This window comes from Carettochelys insculpta, chromosome 10 (assembly GCF_033958435.1).
Source record: "Carettochelys insculpta isolate YL-2023 chromosome 10, ASM3395843v1, whole genome shotgun sequence".
NCBI lineage: Eukaryota > Metazoa > Chordata > Testudines > Carettochelyidae > Carettochelys > Carettochelys insculpta.
Genome location: NC_134146.1, coordinates 21,679,320 through 21,704,242, shown reverse-complemented (window position 1 = coordinate 21,704,242; position 24,923 = coordinate 21,679,320). Strand labels below are relative to the sequence as shown.

At 43.5% G+C, this 24,923-nt stretch overlaps 1 protein-coding gene across 2 annotated transcripts in view; it reads left to right on the top strand.

The window, feature by feature from the left end:
- Window positions 1-24,923, top strand: part of TFDP2 (transcription factor Dp-2) — a 116,987-nt gene that overhangs the window by 46,225 nt on the left and 45,839 nt on the right. For both annotated transcript variants that reach the window (XM_075004290.1, XM_075004291.1), the window contains one exon: window positions 9,577-9,680. In XM_075004290.1, coding sequence (XP_074860391.1) covers window positions 9,577-9,680 — 104 coding nt within the window. The remainder of the gene's footprint in view (window positions 1-9,576; window positions 9,681-24,923) is intronic.

Here is a 24,923-nt window from a genome sequence, read left to right as displayed (position 1 = left end):
ATCAGTTGGGTGGCATTTGACTCTTTCCGTAGTGGCCGCTGAAGTGCTCCAATTACAGGGAATGCTGTTCTCAATCACTAAGGATCTGTATTTCCACGTGTACATTCACCCATCCCATAGAAAGTTCCTTTGTTTTAGGATAGGCCAGGAACACACAATTTGAGTCCTCCATTTTGTAAATAGTTTTTGTGCCATACTTAATCCAAAAGTTTTCTTTGTAGCAGCAGCCCAGATGATACAGCAGGGCTATATAATATTTTCATACCAGAACCATTGTCTTCTGGTTGGCCAATCTCATCAGGAAGTCAGGTTGATGTCAAGATTTCTCCTACAACTTCTATCAGCCTGATGTGTTTGCATAAATGGAGAAAATTGAATTTGTTACCCACAAGCACAATAAACTTTAGAGGGACAATGTTGGATTTTGACTTCAGCGAAAGCATTCCTTCCTGCAGCTGGGTTTCATAGAACTAACAAACTGATTTCATGTAATATTCATAGGTAGTGAACCACAGTGCACATGTACCATTCACTGTTAGGCCATGGGGGCTCTGTGTACCTACTTCATGATGTTTGCCAGGTTCCATTTGCAGTGCCTGCAATCTTGGCTACACTTGATATCCTGACTAACCAAGAATCATATCAACTCTAAAGTTCCTGTACCCACCAGAGTTATCCCCTCTTCTCATGGTGATTGAAACCAGAAAAGGTTACAGTGGGTACTCCTTTCAGATCTCCCACCCCCATGGCCACCATCATGGTGGATGGGTTGCTCACCTGAATAACCACGGTACTCAGAATACCTGGGCCGCACAAGAGAGCTGTTGAACTTGAGTCATCCACCTTGTGTGCAAGGCCTTCTTTCCACTCAAGTGCTCACTTTCTCTGACATTATCTGTGTGAAACTATTACTACTGTAGACTATATAAACAAATAATGAGGAACAAGATTTCATCCTCTCTGCCTGGGAGCTGTTAGCCTTGTGAACTGTTGTGTCAGTAACTATATCATGATACAGGCCATGTATCTTCCAGACCATCACAACTCCTTTGCAGACAAACTAAATGTCAGCTTCTCGATTGACCACAAGTGGGCAGTTCACACACAGTCCCCTGTATTATCTCTTGATTTCTGCAAAGTATCAAACCCATTAGGAAATCATCATGTTTTTATTGTCTTAGAGAGGTTGTGTGGGCAAGCCTTGTCCTCTGAGTACATTTAGGTGGGCTTGGGAGTCATCTGCTACGAAATAATAAAACCCCCTCACAAGGGAGTTACAGCTCATACATGTGAGTACAAGTTGTTTCCACAGCATCCTTAGCTGATGTCCCACTAGAGGACACCTTCAAGATGGCCACCTAGAGTTTTGTCCACACAATTATGATATGCCATTCTCCAGCTCATGCCTTGTCTGCTGATGCAGCATTAAGATCAGTGCTATTGCAGGCATTTTTGTACTGGCTTATACTTGCCTTTAATCTGAACACTGTTTATCAGTCACTCATATCACTCTCCGAAGTGGAGGTTGCTTACTATAACTAGAAGGTCTCCAAGATGTATGGTCCTTGTTGGTATTCCATTACTTGCCCTCCCTCTCCTCTGCTTCAGATCCAAGTTGGAATAAAAGTATGGAGGTGCATCAGCCTGCACTCCTGTTTACCCTCAGTCAGGAGCATGAGGAATGCTACTGTGCATTTGTGTGTCAGAGGGTGCACTGAAAAGTTTCCAGACTCAGGTTTGTGGCATCCATTTATATACATGTGTGGAAGATGTGTAGGGACCACGCATTTCAAAGAACCTTGAGTTACAGTAAGTAACCTCCAGTTGTACTTACAGATACTCAGAATCAGCACAAGGCCCCACAGCCCCAGTCACGAGGCACAAGGTGGTGGAAAATGCAGTGATCCCCTTAAATGAAAGGAAGTATGATACACCTGGAATTTGTAGAAGTAGAATGAAGGGATACAAAGAGTGTTGGTGTATGCAATAAGCTCAACAAATGCAAGCTATAATGTGTGTGACCACTACTAACTTAGCAAGCATGTTATATGGCCATCAGATCATGGAAGGCCTCAGACAGGTTTTCCCCTACCAGTTTGTTACATTAAAAGCCTGACTTGGGAGAAGGGAGCAAGGGGACAGGGCAGGACTATTGCAGGAGTGCGTTTGGACCTGAGGGCCCAAGGAGGTTGCCTCCCACCCTGCTACTGGGACGTTGGAGGGGAGGTTGCCCTCAGTCCCCACTCCCTCTCTTGGGTACCCTTGCTCCTTTTGCCCTTAAGAGAGGCAGTATAAGAAGTTCTTCTACAGTGGGAAAGAAGTTTTACTCATCAGACTTCCTGATCCCTAGTTAGCAGAGGCCCCAAGACTCATGCACAACCATTCAAAATATCAACAAGTATATCAAGATTATTAGATTTGCATGACTTCTCCAGCATCAATCCTTTCACTCCATCACAGTAATTAGTTTACTGCCCTTGATTTTCAAGATGCCTACTTCCATTTGACAATATTGCCAAGACAAAGGGAGTTTCTGAGATTAGTAACAGTAATCAGTACACTACTTCCCTTTCGCCTGTTGTTGGACCCATGCTTATTTGGTAAGTAGCAGGCAGTAATGACAGCCTTCTTTGGAGGATAGAAGGTCATACCTTCTATTAGCTAGATAATTGGTTAATGCAAAGCAGATCCAACTGTTAATGTCTTCATGTTCAGGGCTTCAGTTCAGCTGGAATAGAGTGCCATAAATATTGCCAAAGGCTCAGGAGCCTTGGCAGCTCAAGCTGGATTGAAGCCCCACAGGCCCAGAGAGGGGCTAAAGTTCCACGCCCCTGCAGCTGAAGCCGAGAGTCCCTATTTCTCTGTGTTTTGTATGTATGAGGTATTGTTTTTTATACTTTTCAGTTCAGACAGTGGGTAGGGAAGGTCCTCTTCAGAACAGCGTGCCATTTGGAAAAACAATAGGCCTTACACGATGCTTATCCCCACCTGGTGAGCCGCCTTAAGAACTCTCCAGGCAACCTGCAAATACTGGCTGCGTGTCTGTGGATTCCAGCTTGAGATGTCAGTATTTTTCTACAAACTGGTCTGGAAACCATGTTTTGAAACAAAGGGCTTGTGTCATATGCTAATTGTAAGACTGGGAGAGAGGTCATCTGTGGTTCTTCACACACTATGCAAGAAAATTCCTGGAAACACCCGAGAACAAAGACTGAACTGGGAAAGTGGCGTACTCAGGCTAAAGGGATATTTAGGGTATTCCAAGCTACAGAGCAAGTGTAACTTCTTCTTTGAGAGTTGTCCCCAGAAGTGCTCCACTCTAGGCATTGATGCGTCCTTGCACCTTCACACAGATTCTTTTTTCAGCCATGTCCCTCTGGGTCATGCACATGCAGGAGCCTGTCTCTGTCTCTCATGTCCTTGCCCTTCCGCTGTATAAAGAACCGCACCCAGGACCTGGAGCCTTCAGCTCCCTTTCTTCCGTCCCTGTCTGGAGACATAGTACAGCAGTCGCACTATCAGTGCTCCCCTCACGGTTTATAGTTTGTAAAGTTTTTTTCAGTTGGTTAGTCTTTTACTGTTAGAAGAACAGAAAAGGATGAGGGCTGGGGGTGGGGCGGGAAGCCTGCTTCAGCTGTTTTAGTGGCTCCTGCAGAAACTCCTGGCTCCCAGTGTTTCAAGAGATGTACCTCCAGCAGCAAGGCTATGCCCATCTCTGATGGACACAACCCACGTGTCTGCTGTTTGGGTCGGGGCATATCCCTCAGAAATGTGCCTACTGTGCCAAAATGAAATCCAGAGCCCACAGAGAAGGGGCTTGTGGCTGAAACTCCTGATAATGGAGAAGTGCCTCTGACCAAACTTTGACCTGGACAAGGAACATGCTCAGCAAAGGGCTCCCCAACAACGTCCCTCACAAGATCCCCAAAGCTGCTGAGAGCAGCAAAAAAGCAGAAGGCACATTCACCACAGAGAGCACATACAAGAAAAAATCTCCAACAAGAACTGCCCCCCAAAACAGCTCAGAAAGTAAGCTCTGTCACAGCTCTGGGCACCTCAGGTGCCACTGGTGCCAAAGCTAATGCAGCCACCCTCTGTCACTCTTACAGCACCGTCAGCATCTCAGACTCAGCATAGAGGCTGGGTCTGCACTTATGTTGAATGTCAACGGCTGCTAGGCAATTCTGGGTACACCAATTGTGTACCAAAAATCGATTTTGCAGCCATCAATTTGCATCCCTGTCCTCACTGCAGAATGCCAATGGGAGCACTCCTCCTGTCGGCATTCCTTAATCCTTGCAGCTTGCAAGGCACTCTGGGGTTGACAGTGACCCTGGAACATGCGTGCAAAATGGCCCCCTGGAAGATCAAACCTAAGTGTTCAATCTTCTGCAGCAAGTGTAGATCCAGCCAGAGTCTCAATCTGCTCTCAGTGCAGCAGCAAGTGCTGGAGCAGTCACTGGTCACTCCTCCCCCGAAAAGCACACTGCAGCTCAGGTTACAGTTCCATGGCTGGCCACACCCAAGCTTATTCTCTCAGCCTAGAGACTTGAAAGCCTCCGTAGTGCCAGCCTCCCCGCTGTATGCAGCACCCCCTTGCCTACCTCAGAGGCAGTGCACCAGGGATACGCGCAAGAGGCTTCCCCTTTTTCCTCCGACGAGGATGCAGGCTTTTCTCCTCACTGCTTGACTCCCTCAAGAGCTCATAGGCTTGATAGGGTGAGACACACAATCTGGCTCAGTCAAGCAACAGTAATCTTAATAAGCCCAGTATGGCCCAGGGTGACATGGTACACTTAACCTCTTCCAAATGTCTGTCTGTCCCTCTTCACGCTACCCCCCATCGACAATCTGCTCACATGACGATGGCCAGCTGCAACACCCAAATACCCAGATGCTTCAGCTCAAGGCATGGCTCCTGTCTGGCTTTCAGAGACAGAGCTAATGTGCCTGTCCCAAGTTCAGAATGTCCTACTAAGCAGCAGAAAATCATCTACCCGTCCAACATACACACACAAATGGAACAGGTTTAAGGCCTGGTGCCCTGCACAACAATTAGATCCAAGAGTTCCTTCTGTCCTGGACTATATTCTTGAGTTAAAACAAACTGGCCTTCCTCTCAGTTCCATGAGGGTACATTTAGCCACTATCTCTTCATTCCAAGTCAAAACAGGCAATGAAACTATGTTTACTCACCCTATTACTAAGCACTTCTTGAAGGGTATCACCGCACTCTACCCCAACATATCACCTGCTCCACCTCCGTGGAACCTGCATCTAGTCCTCACAGGTCTAACTTATAAACCATTTGAGCCAGCACCCACCTGCTCATGATTGCACCTATCCATGAAAGTCTCATTTGTAGTGGGGATCCTTTCTGCCAGATGTGGGAGAACTTTTATGGCAAACCCCCCCCCCCCCGCCACATACAAACATTTTTCAAGGACAAAGTTGCACTCAGAACCCACCTGAAGTTCTGCCCTAGAGTTTGCACATCTTTTCACATTACCCAACCCATACATCTCCTAGTGTTTTTCCTAAAACCGCATACCAGTGCATTAGAATCTACTTTGCGCACACTCAGTGTCAGGTGAGCGTTTACATTCCATATGGAAAGAACTATGCTGTTTCAGGCCTCACCGAAACTTTTATTTTCAATAGTGGAATGTTCCAAGGGCAACCCAATGTCCACACAGACATTCTCTGATTGGATTTCAGGATGCATCAGACTCTGCTACCAACTACAAGGAGTGCAGCCACTGCATGCACTCTCTACCAGAGCGGTGACCGCTTTGGCCATTCCTGCGCAATGTGCCATTGGCTGACATGTAAGGCAGTGACATGGACATCCCAACATGCTTTCATCCATCACTATGCTGTCACCCAGGCATCTCAGGCAGACACATTCCTGGATACAGCAGTACTCTCAACAGTTATTCTGACAACACTGGAGTCCTTCCCATTTCAAGGGACGTTGCTACTAAGTTGCCTGCAGTGGAACACCCATGGGGACAATGCTCAAAGAAATACAGGTTACTCACCTGTGCAGTAGCTTAGGTCCTTCAAGACGAGTGTCCTTGTGGGTGCTGTACTACCTGCCCTTCTCCCTTCTACTTCAGAGTTCAGAGTCTCCATGGTGGGAATGGATGTGAAGGCCCCAGGTCCCATGAACAGTTCTTTAAATGGAGGGATGGGGGTGAGAAATAGGGTTGCTTGTGTGTGCACGACTCAGAGGGAGGCCCCAGCAAAAATCTCTCTGTGAAGGCAGAGGGATGCACCAACACTTGGAGTGGAGCACCCACAGGGACACTCATCTCAAAGAACGTCAGCTACCGCACAGGTGAGTAACCTTCATTTGTGCCTTAGGAATACACAAGTCTGTTAGAGTGAGAATATCCTATTCTTGTCCATTCTATATAGTATCTTAAGTTTAGACAGCATTTTTTTTTGATTTGGTAGGTAATCTGATTTGATCTGTTTGCTCTCTCTAATAATTATTTAGCATCTATTTTTGTCTTTATTAATTTTGGCTTTGTTTTAATCTAAATCAGTGAGCTTTGACTGGAATGCTGGGAAAAAATCTCTGCTTGGTTGCCACAGATGTGCATTGCTCTCTTCACATTGAGGGAGAGGCAGGCCACTTATTAAACCCTTATTGAGACCAGATTTGTCCAGGGCCGAATGGAACTGCTCTGGCATCCTAGGCTAGGTTGCTTGTATGTAACTGTGGCTCAGTGTGATGTTGTATGCAAATATGTTTTGAATATGAATATGTTTAACATAAATGTTTTATGCAAAATGTAGAATGTAAGCAATCGCTGCAGAGCTTCTAATCCCCTGAATGCATATATTCTATTTGTGTGCAGGTATTTTTTCTGTATTTGAAGTTAGAAGAAGTATGAAGGGTAAACCTGTGTATGTCTGTGCTAATAAAAGCCACTGATAAGTTCCTTGAGTACTAATGTCCCAGTACTCAATACAGTGATCAGTGAATAGTCTTGTTTTTCCTGTAAGCCTGGGTTACGATTGGTCTCACCAAGACTGGTGGTCAGGGCTCCCGTTGCTAGAACCGGTGTTGGATGTGGTGCTTTTCCATGACGGTGTGAAAGGGCTGATGATGGCCTTAAGATTGAGCAGCAGACCAAGAGTTAGAGAAGACTGATTCTCATAAAGAGGTGGAAGCTAGATTATAGTTATTGTAACAGGGTCAAGCCAGCCGACCCCATGTTGAAGGGTGGAAGGCAGCCCAGCACCCAGCCTGGGCTAGGGGAAGAACAGAAAGAGTGAGTTAAGCTTCCAGGTGGAGACAATAGGATGTGGTGGCAGGCAATCAATTAACAAGGGCCAGCTGAGCTGACTGACCCCAGGCTTAAAAGCAACTGAGGCAAACAGCTGTGGAGTTGGGGAGGGAGACAGAGAATGAGAGAGGAGGTGGTGGAGGAGGAGTTAGAGAGTCATGAGGGAGATAAGAAGAAACCAAAAGCAGATCAGGCGATGAGTACCCATAAGAGAGCTTGAGAGGGAAGAATGGCAGGGCTCCCCTCCCCCAGCCAGGCTGGCAGCCCTGGCAGTGGGAGAGAAGGGAAGGAAGCTTGTGGCATTCCTGCTGTGAAGGGCAACATGCATTTTAAGAAAGAAATCTGAAATAAAATGTAAAGTAAAACTGGCATAATTACAGTGAGTTTGGGAGTGAAAGTCGAGGAGATAGTAGTGCAAACACACATGTAAAGTGTGAGAAAACCAAATATGTAAAAAGTTTCAAGTCCTGCAGTAAACGTGTATCATGGTAGAAATCATTGTGTGAGTAGCGTTCTTCAAATAGTTGTTACAAAAAGTAAGGCTTGATATTATTTGTGAAGGACCATCTCATATTCATATGCATTGTGGGTCTTGAATTATTGAGTTTTTACTGAATTTGAAAAAAATGGCTCTTGCTCATTTGGTTGCTCACTCCTGGCCATGGGGAAAGGGGATATGTAAGGTCAGTAGCAGTTTTCCCTGTAAGCTGGGCATTTGAGCAGTCACCCAGGAAAGATTCAGGTGCCACCAGCTGATTAGCAGAGTGTCCAAAGCTGGCAGCATATGTTTCTACTGGTGGTTTGCATCTCCATATGCCTTGATGCACATAAAAAAGTTTATTCCAGCCATGGATGGAAAACTAGAGGGAACCCTGGTCAATTACAATGACTATAGAGATTCACATGTTCTCTGGTGCGAACAGAGTTGCCCTCTGCATACTCATGGGGGCGGATAGGGGAGACCGTTTTTCAAAATTCTGCTATGTCCACTTTGCCTGCCTGCCTACCTGTGAACAGATAAAGGAACCTGCTCCAGTGGTCTGCTAATGGCTCTATCACAATTCAACATCAACATTTCCTTTCAGTGTACTCGTAGGCTTAGTAAGACAAAAGGGTAAAGCAATTTGGTCACATTGTTACAGTTGTTTGAATGCTTCTGTGATCTGACAGCTTGTTCAGGGCAGAGTATGCATGGACATGCAAACCTCTATTGCAGGAGTACCAGTTGTGGACTTTCCATCACCACCACATAGGTTCTCAACAGACAGCTATTTGATGATAGTTTGTAGTGGGAACTACCATTCTTTTATTGTAAGCAGAGTCATAGAATCATGGGGCTGGAAGGGACCTCAGGAGGTCATCTAGTCCAGCCCCCTGCTTCAAGCAGGATCAACCCCCACTAAGTCATCCCAGCCAAGGTGTCCTCATCCTAGTAAGGTGTCACTACAGTGACCGCACTATGAGCGTACAGAAAAGTAGTCCATGTTTGGGTCTACTTTCGTAGGCATGCCAATAAGTTTAACTTTTTGTATTGAAGTATGTGACAGCCAGTGGGTTTCTCTTTTTTGTTGAGACAAGAGGATATAATAGAACCCTGCATGGATATAAAAATGTGGCTCCTCATCCAATCAATATTTTCCAAGCTCAATTTCTCATCTAATCAGCAATCTGGGGGAGGGACTGGGAAGGGAGCACAGACCAAAGAGGAGGGGGCAGTGTCAGGCCGGGAAGAGGCAGGCGGCCAGGAAGAGGCAGGCAGCACGAAAGCAGGGACTGGGACAATGGGCAGCAGGGATCTGGGGTTGAGGTTCCCCAGGTCAGTGCTAACCAAATGTGTGGTGAGGGGAGGTGTGTGGACATGGTCAGCATTCAGCCCCTCCTGCAGGGAGATTTAGGGTTCGCTTTCTTGCATCCTTTCACTTCCTGCAGTGTAGGGGCCTACCTTGGTGCCCCTTCCCCACTGCCTGGGCAGGGTAGCAGGGAGGAGATCCCTGTGCAGGTATCTGCTCCACTATAAAGCAGATATGCATGGATTTAGCTGCTATTTTGAGAATTATGTAAGTTACGTCATAAGCTTTTAGGTAGGTAAAAATCTAGAGCCTGTTGAGTTGACAGTGCGTCTTTAAAAGACCTTGGCGTTTTGGGAGGGTATGTGTACACCATATAAGAAAGAGAAGATATTTCATAATTTAACGTAAGAAAGAGTTCGCAACTATGTTGCTCACTGCTTACATTTAAGGGAATAATTTATAATTTTTTTTTAATTATTTTTCTTTAGGTAATATTTCAGTAATTGCATTACCAGTTTCCAGCACCAATTCACCAGCTAAGATTTTGCCAAAAACCTTAGGACCAATAAACGTGAATGTTGGACCCCAAATGGTAAGTGCTTTAACTCTGGACAACGTTACGTTGTATAGCTATATGTCTGACTTTCTGTTTACGTCTCATAAAAAGTTTAAAAATGCAAACTACCACTGCAGCTTTCTCTTCCAGCTGTCAATGGTATTGAATAGACCGAAATGCTTCCCCTTGTGTCCATAGATAATGAAGTAGGAGCAAAGTTCTTGGAACTCTACCATGACACCACTCCCAGGAGAGGTTCTGAATGGGCATACCTATGTTTTCTAGAATGAGGACAGGCTGCTTATGCAAAAATACGCAGCTACATCTGTTACATGACCTTTCTAATCAAAATTATCAAATTAATTTAATCAAAATTTATTAAAAATTAATCAACATTTTCATCGAAATTAATCAAAATTATATTTTAATCAAAATTATACTGGAAAAAAAAATCCCCCAACAGAATGGTGCAGCTGCTGCTGAATATTTTTGTGTTACATTGCCTCCAGACAAGAGGTGAGAAAGTGGCTGGAATTCTGTTATGTGCCAAGGGTGTCAACTTGTTCCTGTGTCTGTAAAAGTGCTAAACTTATCTATTACTGTCTATGCTAGGTAAGGAATGTATGGCATTGGTTCTGGAGGGTCCATTTTGACAAATGTTTTCAGATCAATTTCTTAATGGTAGATAGGTCAGTAGTATTTTTGCATCCATAAACTGCAAAATGTAGTAACTACTGCGTAGACTACATGATGACATTTCCCTATAGCCGTCCAACGTGTTTTACAACAACTTGTTGTAATGGTTTCTAGATTGTGAAACCCATAATCTGCCGTGGTTTCTGTCCAAGTTGGACAGGAAACCGCTAGCACTATATCTAGAGCTCTCAACTTCATTTCCCAATGTATGGTGTCTTGCATTTGATACTAGCAGAAAGTCTTGGTCCTAGAGTAATGTGGATCATTTTGGAATTGGTGTTTTAGAAGTTCCTGGAAACATTGATAGAATGATCTTTGTAAGATGTGCACTATAATGATGTGCTAGACTTAAAAGGGGAGGGAGGGATAGCTCAGTGGTTTGAGCATTGGCCTGCTAAACCCAGGGTTGTGAGCCCAGCCCTTGGGGGCCATTTAGGGATCTGGGGCAAATAGATTAAAAAAAAAATTCTGTCAGGAATGATAGGTCCTGCTGTGACTGCAGGAGACTGTACTTGATGACCTCTGAAGGTCCTTTCCAGTTCTCCAAGATAGGTATATTTCCATATAACAAATGGTTTTACCCAAAGTTGAGTTACTATGTGGATGCTATAAGTGATTTTAAAAAGGAGAGTGAGAACAACCAACTTCATATAATCACTGCCTGGCAAACACAATTCCAGTTTGGTATGGTATTTTTTGCAAAAATGGAAACAGTTTTTACCACTATTGGCTACTGGTTCCATTCCATCAGTGATAGCAGTAGTGAAAGCTGTATCATAAAAATGAAACCTGCCATATCACTCATCTGAGTGCACACATTTTCTCTCCAGAGTTAACCATCACAACAGTGAAAATATGCCTGAGTTCTGTCATGCTACAACTTCCTGTTTTCTGCTGCAAGTGTTGAGTTATGATTTCTATTATTGCCAGTTGAAATGCTGCCCCTACCCTGGGTAGGTAACTTCAAGCCCCTGTCTTAAAGGCTTCATCTACACTAGCCCCTTCTTTTCAAAAGGTGCATGCTAATGAGTGAGGTTGGAATACGCTAATGAGGCACTGCTGTGAATATTCAGCATCTCATTAACATAATGGCAGCCACAGTGATACAAAATTGCTGGTTTCAAATTGCCCTCCGCCCGTGTAGACAGAGTCCTTTGGAAAGGACTCCCTCATCTTCAAAAGCACTTTCGAATTGCTGCAGCTGCCATTGTGCTAATGAGGCACTGCATATTCTTAGCAGCACCTCATTAGCATCTTCCGACCTCGCTCATTACCACGCCCCTTTTGAAAAGATGGGGCTAGTGTAGACGTAGCCAAAAACATGGAAGTGGGGAGTGGAAAGGGAACAGGGTGTGTAAATGAATGTGAGTTACATCAGCCTGTAAGTGCAAAATCAACACATTTTTGGTGTGTGCTTGCTTATCAGGAGCAACCTATTTCTGCACAGTAGGGTAAACAGAACAATTGAATACTTCAAGGAATGCTGTGAAGTTAAAAACCACACTTCTGTTTTAACTATTTTATCTACTATTAGAAGGAAAACCTGAGACTACTACACCTGAACGATATTGGGCAGGAAACAGTTTATTTTGACAGGTTTAGATTTTACTGGGATTATTCATATTAATAAAATCAAACATACAAGGCCTGATTCTGGAAACTTTACCTCTTTTATCCATATGAGAGTTCTTTGTATAGACATAATTTAAATATAAATCTTTATTATAGTAGCTCTTCTACTTTGTTGTGACTTTTTTCTCAGAGTAACGGTAGCGAAATTTAAATATAGAAAAACATGTTTGCATAATAATATTTGACATGGGAATTCAGCAGCAGGTTTAGGAGTAATTTCAGAGTCTAAACTCCTCTTTAAAAGGAACAGATTCAAGTTGAGTGTAAGAGGTTTCCATTGAAATAGTCCCCACCTATTTTGGCAGAAGCAGACTGCCTATTGGCCCAGAATGGGGGTAGGTAGGGTCTTCTAGGGATCTGAACATCCAGTTTGCACTTAAAATGAAGTCAATTTATGGACACAGTCCTATTAAATTTTAAACAACACATTTCTTCACTAACCTTTCATTTTAGAAAAGAAAAAAAGACTATTAGTTTATCATCAATGTACTGTAAGGCGGATGGAAAATTGGCTAGATCATCAAGGTCAATGGTAGTGATCAACAGCTCTATATCTAATTGACAGTATCAAGCAGAGTGCCTTGGGGTCAACCCTAAGAATAGCCATACTGGGTCAGACTAAAAGGTCTTATAGCCCAGTATCCTGTCTTCTGACAGTGGCCAATGCTAGGAGCCCCAGAGGGAATGAACAGAACAGGTGGTCCATCCTATGTTGCACATTATCAGTGTTTTACAGAGGCTAGGGACACCACCCCTGCCCATTCTGTCTAATAGCCACTGGTGGATCTATCCTCCATGAATTTATCTAAGTCATTTTTGAATCTTGTTGTAGTGTTGGCCGTTACAACATCCTCTGTCAAGAAGCTCCATTGGTTGACTGCATTGTATGTTTTAAGCCTGCTACCCATTAATTTAATTGAGTGATCTCTAGTTCTTGCATTATGGAATGGAGTAAATAACTGTTCCTTGTTCATACCAGTCATCATATTATACACCTCATATCCCCCTTAGTTGTCTCTTTTCCGAGCTGAAAAGTCCCAATCTTACCTCCCCTCTTGGCTGCCTGATCACTCTTCAGTCAGTATCCAGAAGATCAGCATCTCATTCACCATCAGCAAACTAATCACCTTGCTCTTTGAGAACCTAATATTACTATAGTATTATAGAATTTTATTTTTTCCCGTAGTTTTCTGTACTAAATTGTTTCACCTGCTTGGCTTCTTCTAATGTAGAGCAAATGGAGATGTACCCGTTTTCTTCTGCCTGGATTACTGGTTTCCTTAGGCTGTGATTCATACACTGCTTGTGTTTTTAAAGTCACTCCAACTTTTATGGTTTCTCCAGGACGTGAAACTTGGTATATGCTTGCCCCTGTACCTATCAGCAAATGTTGTTTTCTTTCTGCAGGTATCTTGTTCCATATTATTGATGTATAAAATGAGTCTTACATGTAATATAGAAATGTGTAGTGTCATTAGTTGACTTCACTCAAAAACAGTCTTTGCCTTTTGCTAGCCATTGTCTTACCCTACTTTCAGTAACCTGTCTACAGACATGGTAACTCAGTGTTTTGCGACATTTCATAAAACCAAAGTCCACAGTTAAATCCATCTAGCTTTTTATCACAATGAAAAATTCAAGTAAGCTCAAAGAGGAGGTTATTGTCTACCTTGTGAACTCTCCTGTGTTTTCATGAGCCTTTCTAAAAGCAAAAATTAATGTTAACCTTTGTTAACCTAATGATTCTACCTTACCCTGCTCCCCACAGCTTTTGGGAGGAAGTGGGTGATCATGGAAATATTATTTCCCCAAACTGAAAAATCTGTTCCCTTGAGGGTAGTTATCTTCTACTGTTCAGTAACATGCTCTGTCAAGCACAGCATTGAGTTAACTAAAATTAGCCAAAAAAGCAACAGTTTACATGTGAAGGTATTAATGATGATAAAGAAAAAAATAAAGAAAAAATAAAGATGTAACTTTTAAGCAATATTTTCTTATAAATAGAATAGGCTCAGAATTTAATTTTAAGTGAATATATACTAAGAAAAGAATTCTGGAGAAAACCCATTTAAATATCCATTTAGAACCAGTAGGGTATTGTTGGGATAAAATCATAAATTTAGAAAATATTTACCTAGCTGCTGTACTAGTAACATCTTATGCAATTAAGGAAAAAGAATACTAACATTTTGATGTAATCTACACCATTGTGGAACTTATGTCTAGCATTTTAGTCAGCATAGACAGTAATGAGAGACCTATGAATGTAGAAAAGGCCCCGGGCCAGGATGGTATACCACCAGAGGTAATCAAGTGTGCCACAGACACTCTCCTGGAACCCCTACATGAGCTACTGCGCCTGTGCTGGAGAGAGGGAGAGGTTCCACAATACATGCGTGATGCTAACATCATAACCTTGTATAAGAACAAAGGAGACAGAAGCAACTGCAGCAATTACCGTGGAGTCTCTCTCCTAAGCATCACTGGTAAACTGTTCGCTCGCGTCATCCTTGGCAGACTCCAGAAGATTGCTGAGAGGGTGTATCCTGAATCACAGTGCAGATTCCGCGCAGAGAGATCTACCGTCGACATGGTATTCTCTCTGAGGCAGCTGCAGGAGAAATGCAGGGAGCAGAGGAAGCCACTCTACATTGCCTTCATCGACCTAACCAAGGCCTTCGACTTGGTCAGCAGGGATGGACTTGTCAAACTGCTCCACAAGATAGGTTGTCCACCACGGTTACTCAAGATGATCCAGTCTTTCCACAAAGACACGAGAGGAACCGTCCAATAAGATGGCACATTATCAGATGCTTTCAGCATCAGGAACGGCGTCAAACAAGGATGTGTCCTTGCTCCGACATTGTTTGGGATCTTCTTCGCACTCCTCCTTAAACACTCCTTTTGGATCTTCAACAGAGGGCATCTTTTTTCACACAAGATCTGACAGGAAACTGTTTAATCTTGCAAGGCTGAAAGCTAAATCTAAGGTGCAGGAAGTCCTCATCAGAGATATGCTGTTCGCAGATGCTGCTGCTGTCGTGTCACACACAGAAGACCAGCTTCAGCAGCTGCTGGATCGGTTCTCCAAAGCACGCAAGGACTTTGGGCTCTCCATCAGCCTAAAGAAGACAAATGTACTTGCTCAGGACGTTGCTGGTTCTCCATCAATCAGCATTGACAACTAAACGTTAGAGGTCGTCCACGAGTTTGTTTACCTCAGGTCCCCCATCACTGACACCCTGTCCTTGGAGACTGAGCTTAATAGGAGGATTAGTAAAGCAGCCACAACTCTGTCCGGACTCAGTGAGAGAGCGTAGAATAACAACAAGCTGTACACTCACACCAAAATGCAAGTCTACAGAGCCTGCATCCTTAGCACCCTCCTTTACAGCAGTGAGACTTGGACCCTGTACACCTGCCAGGAAAAGAGGCTGAACATCTTCCACTTGTGCTGCCTCAGGCGCATCCTTGGAATGTCATGGAAGGACAGTGTGTCCAACGCTACCGTCCTTGAGCAAGCTGGAATCCCAACTATGCACACCCTCCTCAGGCAGTGTCGGCTCCGCTGGCTTGGCCACGTCCACAGGATGAATGATGGAAGGATCCCAAAAGACATCCTGTATGGCGAGCTAGCCTCTGGCAAAAGACCTCCTGGATGCCCCCAGCTGTGCTACAAACATGTTTGCAAGAGAGACCTCAGGGAAGTAGACATCAAGCCAAACAGCTGGGAGGAGCTGGCAGACGATCGCAGCAGATGGAGGCAGGAACTATACAAGGGCCTTCAGAAGGGTGAGTTGAGGATCAGACAGCTAGCAAAGGAGAAGCGAGCCCACAGAAAGCACAGCAAGGACCTTCCAGACACCCATTACATATGCAACAGATGCAGCAAGGACTCACTCTCATGTGGGTCTTCACAGTCACAGCCAGCGCTGCAAATGAGGATGCCAAATGGAACTACGAAGGGCACGTTCCATAGTCTACGTAGACTGAAGGATACTACTGCTATGAATGTCAGCACGGCATAGTAACACTGATCTGCTACAGCAGCGATGGCAGCAGGCAGAGCCCCCAGGTGGCACCGAAGGTCACCCCCTCTGCCCAAGTCTACACTTTTGGGGTTGCAGAGCTGCCTCCCTCTCATTGTGCCCAGCACATGGCAAAGTGGGTCAGTTTCCCGTTCATAGGAAGGTGAGAAGAAAGCCCAATGCCACCCATAATGTGAAAGAGTAAGGGGGAAAATCCCTTCCTGCATCTTGCAAGCGTTCAGCCATGATGAAGCATGAGGTTTTTTCATGAATGTGTAAGGAACAAGGAATATGCACTATATTTCATAGATAAGGGACTCTATCTTGGGAAGCAGTGATTGAAAAAGATCTGAAAAGTCATGGTAAATTAACAGCTAGTGTGAATTCCAAGCGCAGAGCTTTAAGCAAAGAGCTGATGCAGTTTTTGAATGTATAAATGAGAATATAGAATAGGTATTTGAAAGACACATGACCTCTCTGTTTGGCACTTGCATTTGCTACTGGAGTACTGTGGCTCATTCTGGTATCCACAATTCAAGGAGGATGTTGACAAGTTGGAGGGGGGTTCAGGGAAAAACCATGAGTGTGTCTGAAGAATTGAAATGCATGCTTTATAGACCAACTGACTCTAAAAGCTGAATCCGTTTATCTTAATAAATGGAAGACTTAAGGGATGACTTGATTACAATCTACAAGTACCTACATGGACTACAACATTTTGATAATGGCTCATCAGTCTGCTAGACAAGAGTGTACAAGATCCAGTGGCTGAAAGTTGAAGATATACAAATTCAGACTGGAAATAGGGTAAACTCGGAAGGTAATTAACCACTAGAACAATTTACCAAGGATTGTGGTAGATTCTCTATTACTGGCAAATTTTAAATCAATATTTCATGTTTTGCCAAAAGATACACTGCAATTAAGAAAGGAATTAGGTCAGGGAGGTTTCATGGCCTGTGTTACACATAAATGATCACAATGGTCAGTTCTAGCTTTAGTCATTAAAAAATTTCTTCTGGCCCTTGAAACTTTTTTTGAAGAAAACATAAATTTTAAGACAAATCTGAGTGTCCCTTTTGAGATTAGTAATTATTTGTTGTGGTCCTTTTGTGTCAGGGATGGAAGGACCAGTAGATAAAGAAACAGATTCAGAGTCAGGAGACCTGGGTTTTATTTTCTCAGGAGAGCCCTTAGCCCACCATGTGACTTGAGGCCAGTTACTTCCCCATTCTCAGCCTCAGGCCAGATCTAAGCTATGTTGAACGGTAGATTTAAGATACGCAATTCCAGCTATGACAGTTACATAGCTGGAAGTGACATATTGTAGCTCATTTTTTCAGCCCGTCCACATAGTCAGTGGTTGACAGGAGAAATCGTCCCATTGACCTCCCTTCACTCCTTGCAACAATGAGGAGTACCAAGGTCGATGATAGAGTCCCTATGGTTCTATTAAGCATGTCCCCATTAGGCACGTTAAATTGAACCCCAGAAGATTAACTACAAATATGTCACTTTTTCAGTAAGTATAGACATACCGTCAGTTTCTCCGCATATAAAATGTGGGTTATGATGTTCCCCTGTCTTTTATAAAATATTGAGGCCCATGAACTTAAAGTGCTATATAAGAACTAAATATTATTACTGTTTGTTTACTCCTTTTTATTGGCCAAAATCTGTGATATCATTTGAAAGAACTGATTTAGTACAGGGTGAAGCTCTCTGGTCTGGCACTTTGGGACCTGACCAGTGCTGGACGAGAGAATTCACCAAACCATGGAAGGTCAGTATTGTCTAGCAGCATTACTAACACTTCCACTGTTGACTGGGCTCTTAGAAGATTACAGCTAAATAACAGCACAGAACACTGAGAGCCAGGAGTGGTGGCCATAAACAAATTTTATAGGACCATGGGAAACTTGGCCACACCCACAATAAGTGGTCATCCCTCTAACTAAAATCATGCTGGATTATGGATGTGGCCAGTCAAGAGAGTTCAGGGTTAGAGAGGTTCAACCTGTGTAAGTGTTGAGTGTTTTACCAGTGTCTGTTGTAACTCTCATCTGAATGTATGGGACTCATCTGCACAGAGCAACAAAAATCTGTGTCTTTGCTAGGAAGACTTCACAAAATCCTGCACTTGTGATGGAAGAATTCCAAGCATTGTTGCAGGCCTGGGGCTGACTAACTAAGTAGCAGTGCAGCAGAAAAGAACCAGGAATGAGTGAACAGTGAATGAGAAGCTGGGCATGAGTCAAGAGTGTGCCCTTGTAGCAAAGAAGGCTAATGACATATTGGAGTGCATTTCCAGCGGATCTAGGGAAGTTGTTATTCTCCTTTATTCAGCACTGGTGAGGCCACATCTGGAGTATTGAGTCCAGTTCTGAGCCGCAATATAGAAAGGATGTGGATGCATTGGAGGGGGTCCGGAGGAGGGCAACCAAAATGATTAGAGGGCTGCAGCACATGACCTATGAGGAGTGGCTGAGGGATTTAGGCTAATTTAGTTAGCGGAAGAGAAGAGTTGGTAACAGCCTTCCCCTTTTTGAAGGAGGGGTTCTAAAGCGGATGGAGAGAAGCAGTTTTCAGTAGCGATGGATGGTGGAACAAGGATCAATGGTCTCAAGTAACAGTGGGGTGAGGGGGCGGAGTCTAGGTTGGATATTACAAAAAATTGTTTCAACAAAAGGGTGGTGAAGCACTGGAATGGGTAACCTAGAGGGGTGGGGGAATCTCCATCCCTAGAGGTTTTTAAATCCAATCTTGAAAAGTCCTGTCTGGGAAGACTTAGTTAGGGTTGATCCTGCTTCAGGCAGCCGTCCGGACTTGATGACCTCCTGAGGTCCCTTCCAACCCTAGTATTCTGTAAGTCTTTGAAAAAGATGTCTTTTTAACCCATGTTAAAATCCAAATGAAGATAAGACAGTTGCAGTTTTGGCCAACTTCATCTGGTTGCAGTAAATACCAGGGGTTTAGTGTGACCTGCTAAACATTTGAATACCACAGTCTACTTAGTTCATAAGACTTTATCTTGGTCATTAGATTGGCATTGTTATTGTAATCAGGGCCATCCTTAGGGGAAGCGTGGTCTGGGGTAACCCCCACCCTAAAAGCCCCACCACTCCACCTTCTTACCCCCCCCCCCCCCCCGCTGAACCAACCAGGCTGCCGATTACCTAGGGCAAGGCACAGCTGTAGGTGGCAGTAGCCACAGCAGAGAATTACCTCTCCCTTAGTCCCCCAGCACTAACCCTGCAGACAGTGCAAGCAACACAGGCTGCTGCTTGCACCGCCCCATGGTGAGAGCAAGGGGAAGCGACCCCTGCTGCTGCTGCCATCAGGCTGTGTCCCCTCTTCTGTCTGTTCATGTTGTCAGTTTGGGTTAACAAAGTAAGATTATTATTTTGCAACAGAAAATGCTACAATTTGAAGTGATTTTTTTAAAAGAAAACCCTTGGATTGTACATACTATAAAACATGAGTGAGTGACAAGCTTTCAGTCTTACACAGAGCTTTTCTTCAGATCATGGAAACTAACTTGAGATATAATATCACCCACGTATTCTCTCTAATGCCTTTAATTATAACATTATGACACAGGAAGTAGAACAATTCATTGTAAAGCTTAAAAACTTCACTAGGTCCCATCTGTAGTAGCAAGACAAAACAGTATATTAACCAGTTTGGGGCCCTGATTTGTTTGTAGATGAGACTTTTTAAAACAATGCATTCTGTGACCTGCTTTATTGTCTTTTTACTCTAGAGGGCACTAGAGTACAAGAAATAAAGACCATAATGCTCATCCTTTGTAAAATTCAAGTGGTTTGCACAATCTAAATATTATCTAGTTGTCAGTGATTCTGTGATGACATTATGGCTAAATTAGACTCGTGCGGTAAGCTAGTATTATGCCTTAAAGGAAAATTCAGCCTCTTCAGCTCAACATAGCAACATGAAAGCTTAGAGCAAGCTACAAAACATGAAAATAATATTTTAAATTATAATTGTCACGTGTGAGTCAGATGTTGGGTGGATCCAACTTGCCGAAAATTGTATGATTTGTAGCACTTCAGGAGACCATTGTAGGAACAGTTGGTTAAAATCTTCAATACTGGATTAACAATTAGACAGAACTTCAATATTCTAATATTTAATCAAAATGCTTAGCTCAAACTCTGAATGTTAAATTGCTTATCATTCACTTTCAGTGTTGTCCTAATATTTTAAAAAACTCAACCTAATCAACTAAGCACTGCTTAATTTCTAACATTAAGGTTTTCTGATTCTTAAATCAGTATTGAAATAAACTGATAACAGGCATATCATCTTTTCGTGTCCTCCTACATTCCATGGCTACAACTGTCTTGGGGTATCTCTTGTTCCCTAAAACAATCATAACACAGTTAAATCAGTCTGTCTCCAATAATATCAAACTTTCCAAATACCTTCACTTGTATTGTTTTTTCCATTTCCAAAAGCATCTCTTAACTGGAACAGCTGCCAGTATTAGGAACAGAAACATGAATGGTTTTTTTAAGAGGAACCAAACATTGTTGCAAGAAAGCATTGAATCATGGACAATTAGGATTGGAAGAGAACTCAGGAGGTCATTTAGTCCAACCCCCTGCTCAAAGTAAAACCAAGCCTAATTACATCATCTCATCCAAGGCTTTGTCAAGCCTGGCCTTACCAACCTCTAAGAATGGAGATTCTACTACCTCCCTAGGTAACCCTTTTCAGTGCTTCATATCCTAGTGAAATAACTTTTCCTATGCAACCTAGATCTTTCCCACTGCAACTTGAGACCATTGCTCATTTGTCTGTCATCTACCATCAGTGAGAACTGCCTGATTCCATCCTCTGTGGAATCCTTTCCCTTTTCAGGTAGTTGACAGCTTCTATCAAATCCCCCTTCTCCACTCTCTGTATACTGAATAAGCCTAGTTCCCTCAGCCTCTCCTCATAAGTGATGTGCTACAGCCCCATAATCATTTTTGTTGCTCTCCACTGAAATTTGTGGTAGAGGGCCAAATAACTGGATGAAAAAGTCTAGATGTGGTCTTTCTATTGCTGACTAGAGGGTAATAATCACTTCCCTTCATCTGCTGGCCATACTCCTACTAATACCTCTCAATATGCCATTAGCCTTCTTGGCAACAAGAGCACACTGGCTCTTATCCAGCATGGATGTTGTCCACTGTTATCTCCAGGTCCTTATCTGTAGAATTGCCACTTAGCCAGTTAATCCCTAGCCTGTAACAGTGCATGGAATTCTCCCATCCTAAGTGCAGGCCTCCACACTTGTTCTTGTTGAACCTCATTGAATTTCTTTTGGCCCCATCCTCCAAACTTAAGTTTATCCATGAACTTGCTGAAGATACAATCTATCCCACCATCCAGATAATTAATGAAGATGTTGAACAAAACCAGCCCTAGGAGCAACCTCTAGGGCACTCCATTTGATTGAAACTGCCGAGTAGACATTAAGTGGTTGATCACTACGCATTGAGCCAGATGGTCTAGCCCAGTGGTTTTCAATCAATGTGTGGTGGTATGCTGGTGTGCTGAGAGAACTGGTCAAGTGTGCCAGGAAGTTTTAAATTCCACTCCTGTCTCCAATGTACTGGTGGGGAGGGGAGCCTGCTTTCATTGGTTACTCATTTACTCAACATCCTTAGCATGACACTGAACAGATTTCGAAACTGTGTCTGTGCTCGCTGTCTAAGGCAGTGTGTTCTGTGTTGGATTTGAAACCATTAATGCATTTGAGCCTTGTTTAGCTTTTTGTATGCAATATTATGTTTCAGACCTCCCTAGTAAGACCATATCCATTGTAAATGTAAGTAAATGTGACATTTATGAGAAATTGATTCAGCTGAACAATCGGGTGCTCTGTGGAATTTTTATTGTCATTGAAGTGTGCTGTGTATTTGAAAAGGTTGGGAACCACTGGTCTAGCCAGCATTCTGTCCACTTTATAGTCCATTCATGTATTCCATACTACTATAACTTACTTGAAGAGTATTGTGGAAGACCGTGTATCAGCAGCTTTGCTAAAGTCAAGGTATATCACTTCCACCACTCCTAATCGCCACAGAGCCTGTTGTCTCATCATAGAAGGTAGTCATGGTAGGAAACTTATCATGCCAAGCCAGCAGTAAGTGACCTGGCATCACTTCAGCAAAAAGCAGAGCAGTGAAAGGTCCTGGTCTCTGCCTCAGTTCATTCCCTCAGACCCTAACAAGTCTACCTTTGTTCATTTTTCCCATGTAGCTGGGGGCCTGTCTCTGGGATCTGCCTTCACTCCAGCAACAATCCTATTGTATATTAGAAAGCAAAAAAATGTACATGCGGCAACATGTTTAATGAGCTCATGCAATCCACCCACACCAGTATGGCACCACTCAGTGTATGGAGGTGCATGCTGTTAGAGGTCAGATGTAGTAAACAGGACAGGAGTACATTCCAGGAATACATGTAACACTCAAGACATTGAATCTTATGGAGGAGCAAATAGACCTGATGAGGTGTCTGATAGAGGAGTAGGAAATGCAGTTAGACCACAGTCTTTCTGTACCCTTTGGTAAGCCACCTGTCCTCCTCATCAAGTTCCATATCCTCATTTTCTAGTTACCCTAGATTCTGGGGGACAGAAGAGCACCAGGAACCGTTTCACTCAGCTCCAGTTCATGGAGCAGAAGGCTCTTGTTCCCGCAGTTATACAGAACAATGGTAATAAGCCATATGATCATGTGCGTTCCCTTCCCCTATGTTATCAGAACCTAGTTATACCTGTTTCCTTTAATATTCAGTAATGCCTGTGTTTACTCTTTCTTCTAAATAAAAGTTCATGAATTTAGAACAATAGAATCTTTATTCACTGTGCCAGCTGTGGTTGGTGGGTGTGTGGTTAACAAGGCAGTACATGTAGAATGGGGGCAGGTTGATGATGAGCAACACACAGAATTGTCACATCATTGTCTGGTTATTCATGGTTTTCAAAGCTTCCCAGATGCTCAGTACACCTCAGTGAGCTCTTCTTACTGCCCTGGTATCTGGCTACTCATAATTGGCCACCAGGCAATCTGCCTTGACCAGTAGCAGTCTGGTATTGCAAGCTTCCATGAGCCTTTCACTTCTCAACTGTCAGATCAAGTCCTACTTTGGTATTGCTGTGCATCAGGGAACAAGGAAGGCAATTCACAAAGTTCCATGTAAGTGGTCTTACCCATGCAAACATTTTGAAGCCAGTGGTCCCTGTCCCGTACCTGCATAATTGTGTAGTCCCACCAGTCTGTGCTTGGTTCCCATGACCAGAATCGACATTTCACTATATCAATATGCCCAGCCGCTACCAGCAAATGCCAGTTGCTCCATTTCATGACTTCCAGCACGTCTGCATGTGTGGCCTCCTCAGATGCATCTCCATGTCACTGGTTCCTGGCTAAGCTCTGGATATACAGCAGGATAATGCGTGAGGTGTTTGCAATGCCCAGAACAGCAATTTGCAAACTGAGCCTGTTCCATGCTTGCTGTACTATGGTGTCTGGACATATAACCCAGGAAAAAAAAAGAACAATGTCTGTTTGCTGTTGCTTTCAAGGAGGAAGGGAGGGAGTAGGAAAAAGCATCATGGAAGGCTGACAACATGTACCCAAAACCACCCACAACAATGTTTTTGTCCCGCCAGGCTTTGGGATACCAATACAGAATTCAAATGGGCAGTAGGAACTGTGAGATGACTACCCAAAGTCCATTGCTCTGTGAGTCAGTGCTAGCCATGGTAGTGGGGCTCTGTGGTCAAACATACATAGCAAGAACATGCATGTTCTACTTTGTAATATCAGATGCTAAAAGTCAACTTAAATACATTTGACCTAATTTCATAGTTAAGACATATCCTCTGAGGCATTAGATTTGTGCAGGCCCAGCTTTTTAAAATAGTCCTTAACCTGTTCTTTCATCACTGTGTGCTGCTCACCTTCTCCCTTGTAATGTGCTGCCCAGTGCAGCAGTCTGGGAGCTGATCTTGTCTGTGAAGACCTAGGCAAAGAAAGCATTGAGTACTTCAGCATTTTCCACATCATCTGTCACTAGGTTGCCTTTCCCATTCAGCAGGGTCCCACACATTTCCTGACCTCCTCCTTGTTGCTAATATACCCATAGAAACCATTCTTGTTATTTTCCACATCCCTTGCTAGCTACAACTCAAGTTGTGCTTTGGCATTTCTGATTACACTCCTGCATGCCTGAGCAATGCTTTTATACTCCTCCCATGTCATCTGTCCAAGTTTCCATTTCTTGTAAGCTTCTTTTTCATGTTTGAGCTCATTGAAGATTTATCTGTTAAGCCAAGCTGCCATATTTGCTATTCTTTGTGCACATCAGGATGATTTGTTCCTGTGCCCTCAATAAAGGCTCTTTAAAATACAGGCAGCTCTCCTGGATTGCTTTCATCTTGCCCATCAATTCCCTGAGGGAGTCAGTCTGCTTTTCAGAAATCCAGAGGCTGCATTCCGCTGTTCTCCTTTCTTCCTTTTGTCAGGATCCTGAATTCAACCATGTCATAGTCACTACTGTGCAAATCTCCATCGTCTACTATCATCCTACCAATTCTTCCCTATTTTTGAGGATCATGACCTGATCCTGCACCACTTTCACCAGGAAGTTGTCCTAACACATTCCAAAAACTTCTTGGATTGTCTATGCACTGTTGTATTACTCTCCTAGCAGATGTCAGACTGATTGAAGTCCTGCCATAAGAACAGGGATCTGTGATCTGGAAACTTCTGGTAGTTGTTGAAAGAAATCCTTGTCTATGTCCACCTCCTGGTCCAGTGGTCCATAGCAAATGCCTACTGTGACATCCCTATTGTAGCTCTTGCCTCATATCTTTACCCACAGACCCTCAACAAGCTGTTCT